The 12,500-nt window shown below is 40.2% G+C and overlaps 1 protein-coding gene across 6 annotated transcripts in view; it reads left to right on the forward strand.

Moving 5' to 3' along the window:
- LOC123501216 (cholecystokinin receptor type A-like) overlaps nucleotides 1–12,500 on the forward strand; it is a 32,551-nt gene that overhangs the window by 5,640 nt on the left and 14,411 nt on the right. For all 6 annotated transcript variants that reach the window (XM_045249912.1, XM_045249910.1, XM_045249914.1 and 3 more), the window contains exon 3: nucleotides 6,810–6,924. In XM_045249912.1, the coding sequence (XP_045105847.1) occupies nucleotides 6,810–6,924 (115 nt within the window). The remainder of the gene's footprint in view (nucleotides 1–6,809; nucleotides 6,925–12,500) is intronic.

Genomic DNA, 12,500 nt, shown 5'->3' on the forward strand with positions numbered 1-12,500 from the left:
CTTCCCTTTTATTTTCCCATTGTTCTCTCTCTCTCTCTCTCTCTCTCTCTCTCTCTCTCTCTCTCTCTCTCTCTCTCTCTCTCTCTTTGTGTGTCTCGTAAGTTTCTTTTGTCTTTTTTTTATCTGGAAGGAAAATTTTTTTTGTGGGATATATTCACTTCATTTGACTCTCTCTCTCTCTCTCTCTCTCTCTCTCTCTCTCTCTCTCTCTCTCTCTCTCTCTCTCTCTCTCTCTCTCTCTCTCTCTCTCTCTCTCTCTCTCTCTCTCTCTCTCTCTCTCTCTCTCTCTCTCTCTCTCTCTCTCTCTCTCTCTCTCTCTCTCTCTCTCTCTCTCTCTCTCTCTCTCTCTCTCTCTCTCTCTCTCTCTCTCTCTCTCTCTCTCTCTCTCTCTCTCTGATCTTGGTTACACAAACAAAGGAGAATTTCCCATGATCCTTTTTTTCCCGCTATAAACAACTCTCTTCCATCCTCGACAGATCCATAATAACACACATGAACAGATAAATGGATAAACGTCAACACTAATTAGAGATCCTTTTATTGACTCCATTTGGACTTATTCATTTGTTTTATATATTTATTTATTATTTAGGGATATTATTTTGTCTTTTTTACATATTTATTTATTTAAGATATGTATTATGTGCCTCAGTGCAGAAAACAAGTTGAAATTAAAGAGACAAAGGGATTTTAGAGATATGAATATTTTTAGTACCGTTTCCCCTTTCCTGTTATCCGTTAAAACTTCGGGTATTATTTCCCGGGCACCAGAACCACCCTGCCATTTGTTGTATTTACGTTGCCTTGTACTGCGTGATGCGAGAAGATCACTGCTGTACGTTCCGGGGATGATAAATGGTGGTGGTGGTAGTGGTGGTGACAGGAATGGTAACGCACGCACACACGCACACTTTCACACTTACACACACACACTCAACACAAGCTCTTAATTTCACAAGATGTTCATTATGTAAAGTACAGTTTCAATAACGCACCAACACAGTAAGATTAATTCCTCATCTTTAAAACTTTGCTGGAACTGTTAACATTTACTATTATCATCAGCCATCACCAGCCATCACCATTAGCCATCACCATCAATTTCTGCCGCACGTCTAGGAAGCAGGTCTAGACAGTGATGGTATTTCTAGCTTAACCCCTTCAGTACCATGCCGCGTTTTCATTTTCATTCTGCTTACTATTTGGTGATTTTATGCAGCTTCAGATACTTATATGGGGAATAGTAAAGACTCTGGCCATTTAATTTTCTGAACTCCATAGACACTTCCTAATCTAAATGAAATCGTCCATAAATACCCAAAACTCAAGGAAGAAATGCGTCCCAATACTGAATGGGTTAAAGCCACACTCTTATTTAATTCAGTGCTTTACTATTTCCTCTGTACGTAATGACGGTGGGGTTAGGTAGGGTGACAAGTAGGATCTCGACCCTCTATAGTCTATTCAGTGATCATTTCTAGCTTAAAACCACTCCTTCTTTTTTTCTTCTTTAATTCAATGTTGTCTTATTTTCTGTGCACTTAATGGTGATAGTGTTAGGTGAGGCAAGCAAGGAGATACTCTTATTCTAACACGACAAAAAAAATTTCCAAGAGTGTTTCTCTAATTAATAATGAGGAAATCTCGTCACTCTGCCTCTAGAACCATAAAAACCTCTTAAAACCTTCGTGTACATTTAAATAAAGCCTTTTAGAATAGTGGAGGAGAAGCACAGAAGTGTTTGAAAGTACAGAAGTATCTATACCACCACGGACATGAAACTGTGACGTGTGTGCTGGGGTGGCGCTGTGCTGGGATTAAAGAAGGAGATTGAGTCAAAGGTTGCTGAAGTGGATATAGAACTTCTAGAATTAATATCAAAATGGAGATGGAAATGTACTTAGCTAGAGTTTGAAAGGGAGAGAATATTGTTGAGAACAGACTGGAGTTGCTAAAGTTGCTGAGAGGAAAATGGAACTTTTGAAATTATTATTAAAATGTAGGTAGAAATTGACTTAGCAAGAAAGAAAGAGAAAGATATTAAGACTAAAGGTAAAGGCGCCAAGTTAGAGGTGACTGAGGTGGAAGTAGAAGGTTAAAGGGAAGATGGGAGATTAAAAAAAGGAGTCTTAGAGTAGATCGCTGAGGTAGAAACAGGACATTAGAAGAGAGAGAGAGAGAGAGAGAGAGAGAGAGAGAGAGAGAGAGAGAGAGAGAGAGAGAGAGAGAGAGAGAGAGAGAGAGAGAGAGAGAGAGAGAGAGAGAGAGAGAGAGAGAGAGTTGAGATAAAAAAGCCATTGATTTATGTTGGTATTAAAAGAAAAGTTTAATGTAACGGCTGAGAAGGAAGTAGATGGATAGAAGGAAGTGGATGGATAGAAGGAAGCAAGAAGGAAGTGGATGGATAGAAGGAAGCGTTCAGGTGAAATAAGAAGACTGAAAATTGAACTACAGAAGGGAGAATTGAGACGAAATTGAAGGTTTAGAATAAAAAAGTGAAATAAAAGCAGGTTTTTATTTCCTTTTTTTTTATGCCCTGCCCTATAGCGCCTGTGGGTAACTTGAAGAATATTGGAAGCGCTGTTAACCCCTTCAGTACTGGGACGCATTTTTACCATGAGTTTTATGCATGATTAGACCATTTCATTTACACTATCAAGGATCTTCCCACACAAGTTTCTGAAGGTGTATGAAATCGACAAATAGTAACGAGATTGAATATGAAAACAGGTTCTGGTATTGAAGAGGTTAAGCTTTCACCCATTAGTGGCGTAGGGAATTTAATTTACAGACGAGAGAAGTGGTGAGGTTAGAAAATCAGAATGGAGAGTTGAAATAGAGATAGAAAAAAATGGAAAACGGAATTATCGAGATGAAAACACGTTAGAAGAAGAGAGAAGTGGTTAAACTGCAGTGATATTCTCAAATGTACAAAAACAGTTAGGCCTTTGAACTATTTCCTCTGATGCTACTCGTCCACGTAGAAGTAGAGTGATATTTTTAAACGTACAATAAGATACTCAGACAATACCTCACTCTTGGCAGTCCTCCAGGCAACGTTCAATAGAAAAAAAGTTAGTACGGCAATATTTCAAAACGTACGAAAGCGACAAGATGATATTAAAGGATCCAATAACATTTCAGATCACCTCTTTTTTTTTTTTAACCCCGTCACTACCATGATTCATTCTGGCTACTATTTGGTGGTTTTATACAGCTTCAGAAACTTTTGTGGGGATTAAAATAGTGAAGACTGTGGGCACTAATCTTCTGACCTCCATAGACCCCTCCTAATGTCAAAATGGTCTAATCGTACACAAATCTCAAGGTAAAAATGTGTCCCAGTGCTGAAGGAGTCAAAGATTCAAGAACATCCCAGATCACTTTTATTTTCTTGAAATTAAGAGAGATTCAAAGTTCACCAATATTCTTAAACGTATAAGGCTGCTGGGGAAGCTTCAGCCTCTTGCTAACATTCCAGGCAGTATCTTTTAAAAGTTGCAAAGGGATATAGTCAAAACACATCAATTCTTTTCAGACACACGAGAAGATCACAGGAAATTTCAAAGACTGTATTCTGAACCACAACGAAAATTTCTATATTACTAACCTCTTCATTTACTGGAATACATATTTACCAAGAGATTTGGCTGTGATTAGACGATTTTATTGACATTAGGAAAGGGTCTATGGAGGTCAGAAGACTAATGGCCAGAGTCTTCACCATTTTATCCCACCAACATAAGATTTTGAAGCTGTATAAAATCTACAAATAATACGTAAAATTAATATGGAAACACGTTATGGTACTGAAGTGGTTAACAGGAGAAACACCCTTGGCAACCGGGCAAATCGTCTCTGTGGCTTCTGAAAATAGTCGTGTTGAGAGAGTAAAGCGTTTCTGTGGAGTGAGGAAAGAAGGGAGCGGGGGAAACAAAACGAAAATCAAAAGTAAACAGACAGAAGAAAGAGCAGTAAAAGAAGGAAATAAGAGGAAAGAAAAAGAAGAGATGAAATAAAAGAAAAGAAAAAAATGAAAAGAAGACGGAAGTAAAGGAAAGAGGAGGAAGGAAAGAAAAAAAAAAAAACAAGAAACAAACAAAGCCAAGCAGTAAACAACAACGAGAAACAAATATATAAGAAAGAAAGAAAGAAAGAAAATGAAAAAAAACAGGAAGGAATAAGAGAAAAATGAAAATAAAAAGTAAAAGGAAGCCTTGGGAAACTAGCACACACGCAGACTCACACACAGATATATATACCCAGCAGAATATTTCCCTGCGAGAGTTAATAATCCCAACACGAAAGGAAGGAGCGTACGACTGCACAGGAGCGTGGAAGGGAAGCATCTGGGGCACATCGGAGAGAGCCCTGCGAGTTTTGTGAGGCTGAGGAAAGACCCAAACTGCATCAAAACTCCTCCTGCATTTTGGCATCTTCCGCTTGCCGCTTCAGGAGAGAAAAAAGAGAAAAAGAAGGAAAAAAAAATAGGGAAGTTTAGCTCACTCCATTGTGTACCTGACTGGCTTGTCGTGTGTGTGTGTAATTCACCTCGGTCGTCTGCTGGTCACCCAGCCAGTCTTCCCCATTACGGAGCGAGCTCAGAGCTCATAGACCGATCTTCGGGTAGGACTGAGACCACAACACACTCCACACACCGGGAAAGCGAGGCCACAACCCCTCGAGTTACATCCCGTACCTATTTACTGCTAGGTGAACACACCCCACACATTAAGAGGCTTGCCCATTTGCCTCGCCGCACCGGGACTCGAACCCTGGCCTCTCGATTGTGAGTCAAGCGTGCTAACCACTACACTACGCGGTGTGTGTGTGTGTGTGTGTGTGTGTGTGTGTGTGTGTGTGTGTGTGTGTGTGTGTGTGTGTGTGTGTGTGTGTGTATTTACCTAGTTTTATTTACCTAGTTGTAGTTTTACAGGGCCTGGGCTTTATGCGCGTGTGGTCCCGTCTCCATATCTACACTTATCCAATTTTTCTGTGTGTGTGTGTGTGTGTGTGTGTGTGTGTGTGTGTGTGTGTGTGTGTGTGTGTGTGTGTGTGTGTGTGTGTGTGTGTGGCCTGCAATAGACGTGTAGTTAACTCAGATGAAGTAGGAAGTTTGAAGGAAGTTTTCTTTTTTTCTTTTTAAGGAAGGGAAGGAGGAGGGAAAGAAGCATATTTTATTGAGAAGTTGAATGGTGGTAGTGGTAGTGGTGTTGATAATGGTCGTAGTGGTGTTGATAATGGCGGTAGTAGTGGTGGTGGTAATGGTGGTAGTGGTGTTGGTAATGGTGGTAGTAGTGGTGGTGGTAATAGTCGTAGTGGTGTTGGTAATGGCGGTAGTAGTGGTGGTGGTGATAATAGTCGTAGTGGTGTTGGTAATGGCGGTAGTAGTAGTGGTGGTAATGGTCGTAGTAGTGGTATAGTCTGTCTACTCTAAAGTGGCTCCTGGGTCTCGATTTGAATGGGTGGTTGTCAGAGAGGAAAACCGTGAGCTGTCCTTGTCATAAGTGCATTGATCAACAGAAAACAAATATCATTCACATCAAATCAATGACGTTATCAATAAACTACAATGTGTCTTAAATCCAGGAGCCATTTTTAGGGTAGACAGACTATAGTGGTGGTGATGGTGGTAGTGGAGAAAGATAGACGAAAACACTTGTAATGCTACTATTGTCATTACTACAACACTATCACCACCATTACTACTACCACTACTATTACTCTAACTACTACCACCACCACTATATCAAACAGCTGTGTAGAGTGGCTGGTAGGAAGACACAAGACGACGCAATGGATGTACTGTATTTTTTATCTCTTCAGGACCAGGACGCGTTTTCATATTCCTTGTGGTTTCTATTTGGCATTTGTACTCTTCTTCAGAACGTACGTTGGGATTAAAATAACTCTAACCATTATTCTTTTGACAATAGACCCTTCCTAAGGCAAATAAAACCATCTAATCATACCCAAAAATCAAGGGGAAAAAAAATGCTTCTCTGTTAATGAAAGAGTTAACATTTGGGATATACAATAATCTTCACGAATTCATTGTTTTTGAAGGCTATATGAGGTAAAATGTTAAAGAATATAGTACATACATTACATTAGCCTGCGTTTCCTTACCATTCCCTCTGCGCATTTCTGTATAATCTTGAGGCCACACTGTATAATAAAATCCTTACACGAAGACCAAACTGCGCCTCAGCTTCCCATCTTCTCTATTCACAAGCCTTCCTTTGACCAACCTCTTTATTCCCTTCTCCTTTTCTGACCTCCGGCTCTCATCCTTTTTATTGCCCCTTGCCCTCTCTGCTCTCTCTCTCTCTCTCTCTCTCTCTCTCTCTCTCTCTCTCTCTCTCTCTCTCTCTCTCTCTCTCTCTCTCTCTCTCTCTCTCTCTCTCTCTCTCCTCTGCTGCTTCTCTTTCTTCTGCTCTCCTTGTTTTAGATTCTTTTCCATTTTCTTTTTCTCTTTTTTTGTGGCATTTTTTTTATTATTGTTCTTGTTCACTGTTTGTTTGTTTGTTTGTTTTTGAGGGAGTTTTCATTATTTTTTTATTCTTTTTTGTTTTGTTTTGATTGTTCGTTCGTTATTTTCCTTTATCTTCTCCTTTTTTTTCTTGTTTTTCTTTTCTTCCTCCTCCTCCTCCTCCTCCTCCTTCTACTCCTGCTTTTAATCCTCCTTCAATCCCTCACACGGTATCTTTCTCCTATCTGTTCCTATATATCCTCTTACACTCGCATATTCTCATCCTTCACCTACCTTTCTCCTTCCCTCACTTTCTCTATCTCTCTCACTCCTTCAGGCTGTCTCGGATCTCCTGCTGGGGGTGTTCTGCATGCCCTTCACACTCGTGGGTTCCCTTCTGCAGGATTTCGTGTTTGGGGCCCTCATGTGTCGCCTCATTCCCTATATGCAAGGTAAGGGGAAGAATGTGAGAGCCTGTGTGTTTGGTTGTGTGTTTGTCTGTTTTGCGAGTAATTGTTTGCGTGTACCTGTTTGAAAGTACCTGTTTACCTTATCCGGGTGAGGAGTATCAGGTATCAGGGAAGAGTGTGTGTGAGGGTTTGAGTGTATATGTGTGCTTTGATTGTGTACCTGTCTGTTTTGCGTGTACCTGTTTGCGTGTACCTGTTTGCGTGTACCTGTTTAAGAGTACCTGTTTTTCTTATTTGTGAGAGGAAGAGTATCAGGCATCAGGGAAAAATGTATCTGTGTCCTTTGGTTGTGTGTTTGTCTGTTTTTGCGAGTACTTGTTTGCATAGACCTGTTTTTCTTATTTGAGTGAGGAAGAGTGTCATTGTATTAATGGAACATATGTGTAAGTTAAAACTGAACACAGAATACCTGTTTACCATGAATCATAGAGGACATGTTACTAGCTGTTGTTTTCCTCTTTCTTCTTCTTTTCCTTCCTCTTTTCCTTCTTCTTCTGCTTCTTTGTGTTCATGTCTCTCCGTACCGTGACTGGGACAATAGATAGATAATTAATAGATAAATGCCCTTAAATTTCTCTGAGTTCTTAATTAAATCGAATTGCTATTTTTCTCTTTACTATTCACCTGTCAGTAATTAAAAAGCTCTATCCACAAAATGTTCTGTATGTGTGTGTGTGTGTGTGTGTGTGTGGGTGTTCGTGGGTGGCAGGTAGGTGGGTAATTGGTTAAGTGGGTAGGTGCTCTCTCTCTCTCTCTCTCTCTCTCTCTCTCTCTCTCTCTCTCTCTCTCTCTCTTCATTATGCTTCTATTTCATCTTCGTATTCATTATCATTCCTCTTTCATCATGTGCATCTCTCCCATTTTTCATTCTCCTCTGCTTCCTGCTTTCTCCTCCTCATGTCTCGTTCCTCTTTTATATCTCTCTTTCTCTCTCTTTCTCTCTTTCTCTGTCTCTACATTCTTCTCTGTCGTTCCTGCAGATAATATTGCACTAAATTATCTCATTACTCACGTGAGAGAGAGAGAGAGAGAGAGAGAGAGAGAGAGAGAGAGAGAGAGAGAGAGAGAGAGAGAGAGAGAGAGAGAGAGAGAGAGAGAGAGAGAGAGAGAGAGAGAGAGAGAGAGAGAGCTTCTTTGTCTAATTGTATTTTCATAGCATTAGCTTACTTACATTCCTTCTTGACATTTTAGAATACTGTTCATTTATTCTCTCTCTCTCTCTCTCTCTCTCTCTCTCTCTCTCTCTCTCTCTGCGTCTTTCCTTATTTATCCTTTTATCACTTGTTTCTTGCCTCTCCTTCCTCCTCCTCCTCCTCCTCCTCCTCCTCCTCCTCCTCTTCTCCTCTTCTCCTCTTCCTCCTCTTCTTCTCGTAAAGGTCAATGATTTTAACACAAAGAGAACAATGCAAACTTGAATATCTTTAATCACTAAAATGTGTCTATTCTCTCTCTCTCCTCCTCCTCCTCCTCCTCCTCCTCCTCCTCCTATAAATAAAGAAATGATGCCTTGCGGACTATAGAAAAAAAAAATCTTTGCTCTTTTCTATTATGACAAAAAGAAAAGAAGAATAGTTTTTGTTCTCTTACGGATGAAAATTTTTAAATCTCGTAGTGGCCCATAAAAGAATTGGAGAGGGAGAAGAAAAATTGTTAGAGAGGGAAGAAAATTGTTTAAGAGGGAAGAAAAACTGTTAGAGGGGAAAAATTGTAGTGAGTGTGCATAAAATGAAGGGGATATTAGTTGACAAAATGCGTGAATAATGAAGAAATGAGATGGGAAGATGGGAAGATGGGAAGGAAGGGAGGGAGGGAGGAAGGAAGGGAAGGAAGGAAGGGAGGGAGGTGAGGGAAATAGATGGGTGCAGAAAGGAAGAAAGAGAAAGGAAAAGAAAGAGGAAAATTAATGAAGAGGTTTTTAGTTCACAACATGAATAATCGAAAGAGAGAGGGAATTGGGTGAAGGAAGGAAGGAAGAAAGGAAGAGAAAGAAAAAAGGAAAAAAATAATGAAAAGCTTTTAGTTGGTAAAATGCGTGGAAAATGAAGAAATGAGAGAAAGATGGGAAGGAAGGAAGGAAGGAAGGAGGGAGGAAGAGAGAGAGGGAAATGGATTAGTGAAGGAAGAAAGGAAAAGAGAGAAGAAAAATGACAAGTAGAAAATGAATAAATGAGAGAGAGAGATAGGAAGGAAGGAAGGAATGAAGGAGAGAAGGCGGAGAGAGGAAGAGAAATGGGTGAGTGACGGAAGGAAGGAAAAGGAAAGGAAAATAGGAAAAAACTAATGAAGAGGTTTCAGTTGACAATATGAGTGGAAAATGAAGAGAGATAAGAAAGAAAGAAGGAAGGAAGGAAGGAAGGAAAGGAGGGAGGCAAATGTATGAATAAAAAAAAAGAAGCAAAAGAAAAAGAAGAAGAAAAAAGAAGAGGAGGAAGAAGAAAAAGATAAATTTATACAGGAGAATAAACAAGAATACCACTTAGCTTTCCTATTTTTAATCTCACAGTCCTTTTTAAATCCATTTCTCTCCAGCACCCATATCCTCATTCCATATACTTTCCCTACAGTGTTTCCCCACAACCTTTCCCTTTCCTCTCCTCCCCTCACCTCCCCTCCACCCACAGTCCTCCGCCCTGCCACTCCTTCCCTAATCATTGTTGTAAATCTAGAAGGAGTTTTGATATTTGTAACAGAATAGAAGTAGGATTGAATTATATAAGAAGAGCAGATTAAGAACTGTACTCTTGTGTATTCTCTCTCTCTCTCTCTCTCTCTCTCTCTCTCTCTGAGTTAATAAGAATTTGAGTTCGTTTCTTTGTTTTCTTCCTCTGTTTCGTTGTTTATATTCCTCTTTTTCTTTATTCTTTTTTCTTCTATTTTTTTCTTCCTCTTCTTTTTCTTCTTGCACTTGTTTTCTTTTTCTTCTTCTTTTCGTCTGCTTCTTCTTCTTCTTCTTCTGCTTCTGGTTCTTCTTCTTCTTCTTCTTCATTTTCTTCTTTCCTTCTCCTTTTATCCACTGCCTCCTTCCTTACTTTTTTCTTCTCTTCTTTTAAAGGCTTTCGTCTCCTTTTTATCTTTCTCTTCCTTCCTTCCTTCTCCCTTCCTTCCTTCTCGCTTATCTTCCCTTCCTTCCTCTCTTTCCTCTCTTTCTTCTCCTTCCCTCTCTCTCTCTCTCTCTTCTTCCCTTTCCTCTTTTACCTTTTCCTCCTTCTCTACCGTTTCCCTTTTCCCTCCTTCGTTTTGCATTCCTCTTTCTCCTCTTCCTTCCATTTCAACCTTATCTTCTTTTCCCTCCTTTCCCTTATCTCTCTCTTCTCTTCTCTTGTTTTCCTCCCTTTATCTCTTTTCCCCCATTTCTTCCTTCATTCTTTCCATCTATCTATACCTTACCTTATCTCTCTATCTATCTGTCTATCTATCTGCACATCAAGCTGACAGTTACATCCAGATTGTGTAGGCAAGTTCCCTCAGCTGTCGCCTTTAATAGTACTTTTGATGCCGAGTGTTACCGATCCTGTGGGAACAATTTTGCTATCATGGGAGAACCGGCGAGCTCTGATTAATGCTCTCACTCACTCACTGATTGGTCTGTGTTCCTGCCTCAATCCCAATCTCGTTATGAGCGAACCAACGTAACATTTCTGCGCCAAATTTCTTGCTCTGTTACTCTTCCATGGATTACTCGAGGGGAGATGGTGCAGTTCCTCATTCCTTAATCATTGGCAGGTGTGGGTTAAGTTTTGCTTTGCTTGGTGTAAGTTAAAGATTCGGTTTGAGAAGTTATTTTGATGTTTTACTACGATTATTAAGTTTATGGGGAAGGAAGGGTGGTTTAGAGGGTTTACGCAGAGAGAGAGAGAGAGAGAGAGAGAGAGAGAGAGAGAGAGAGAGAGAGAGAGAGATTGATGGATGGATAGATTGATCGAGCTTTTCGCGTCTCAACGAAGTCATAAAAACGGAAGTGTGTAGGAAAGTGATAACACCTCTCTCTCTCTCTCTCTCTCTCTCTCTCTCTCTCTCTCTCTCTGAGCCGCCCACCTCCTCCAATGCATTACCTTAATCTAATACACAGTCCGTGGTGACCAAAGTTTGCTCTTCTCGTCTGCCTCACTAATCAACTCAAGCGGTGACATTATAGCACTTTTTTGTCCTCGTTACTCTCCTCCTCCTCCTCCTCCTCCTCCTCCTCCTCCTCCTCCTCCTCCTCCTCCTCCTCCTTCTCCTCCTCCTCTTCTTCTTCTTTTCTTATTCTTCGTTTTTGTTGATGTTTCCTTGGTATTTTTTGTTCTATTCGCTTCTGAGACTAACTTTGGAGACATTGACAAGTTTCTCCTCCTCCTCCTCCTCCTCCTCCTCCTCCTCCTCCTCCTCTTCTTCTTCTTCTTCTTCTTTCTTGTTTTATTGCTCATTTTTTTCATTCCAGCCTCTTTTTTTCTCTTATTTTTGTTCACCTCTTCTTTTCAGTTTTACATATATTTTCTCTCTCTCTCTCTCTCTCTCTCTCTCTCTCTCTCTCTCTCTCTCTCTCTCTCTCTCTCTCTCTCTCTCTCTCTCTCTCTCTCTCTCTCTTTCTCTTTCTCAATACATTACCTTACCAATCCATCATGCTTTTCTTATCCTCTCTCACTTTCCTCCATCCCTCCTTACCATTTTTCTCTCCCTTCTTCCGATATTCTCTCCATTTCTTTCCTCTCCTCTTACTTCCCCTTCTTTATCTTATTTTCTTCCCTCCATCTTTTGCCTTCCATCTTATCAATCTTTTCATCTTGTTCGCCTCTCTTTGCATCCTCCTTTCTTCTTCTTCTTCTTCTTCTTCTTCTTCTTCTCTTTTTATTTCTTGATCAACTTTTTCGTTTTTTTTTTTTTTTTTTTCTTTCCTGCCTTCCTTTATGTGGTTTCGTCGTATCTTGTTCGTTTTCTATCTGTCATTTTCTGTCTGTCTGTCTGTTTGTCTGTCTATCTGTCTGTTTGTTTGTCTGTCTGTCTGTTTGTCTGTTTGTCTCTTTCTCTCGTTTTTTTTCTCTTCTTCTTTCTCTCTTGTTCTCTCTCTCTCTCTCTCTCTCTCTCTCTCTCTCTCTCTCTCTCTCTCTCTCTCTCTCGTCTCCACCCTTCTAGTTTTTTTTTTTTTTAGTTATTTTTATTCATGTTTCTCTTGTTACACACACACACACACACACACACACACACACGTTTCAATCACTGTACACACACTTCTTTCAATCACTTCTCCTTCTATTCCTCCTTCTCCTTCTCCTCCTCCTCCTCCTCCTCCTCCTCCTCCTCCTCCTCCTCCTCCTCCTCCTCCTCTTTCTTTCCTCTCATATTACCATCAGCCTTTCAGAAAATCCATATACATTACTGTCTATCACAATATCGTTTTCCTTTTCTTTCTTTTCCTTTCTTTATTTTTATTTACATACCTTCTCGAGAAACAGAGGGATGGAAAAAAAAAGATAGAGAAAATAAATGCGAAGGGAGGAAGAGAGAAAGAAAAAGCAGGGTAAAAGAAGATAGAAGAGTGAAGGAAGGGCGGAAATGAGGAAGCACGAAGGAAGGAAGGA

Source organism: Portunus trituberculatus, chromosome 9 (assembly GCF_017591435.1).
Source record: "Portunus trituberculatus isolate SZX2019 chromosome 9, ASM1759143v1, whole genome shotgun sequence".
In the NCBI taxonomy this organism is placed as follows: Eukaryota; Metazoa; Arthropoda; class Malacostraca; order Decapoda; family Portunidae; genus Portunus; species Portunus trituberculatus.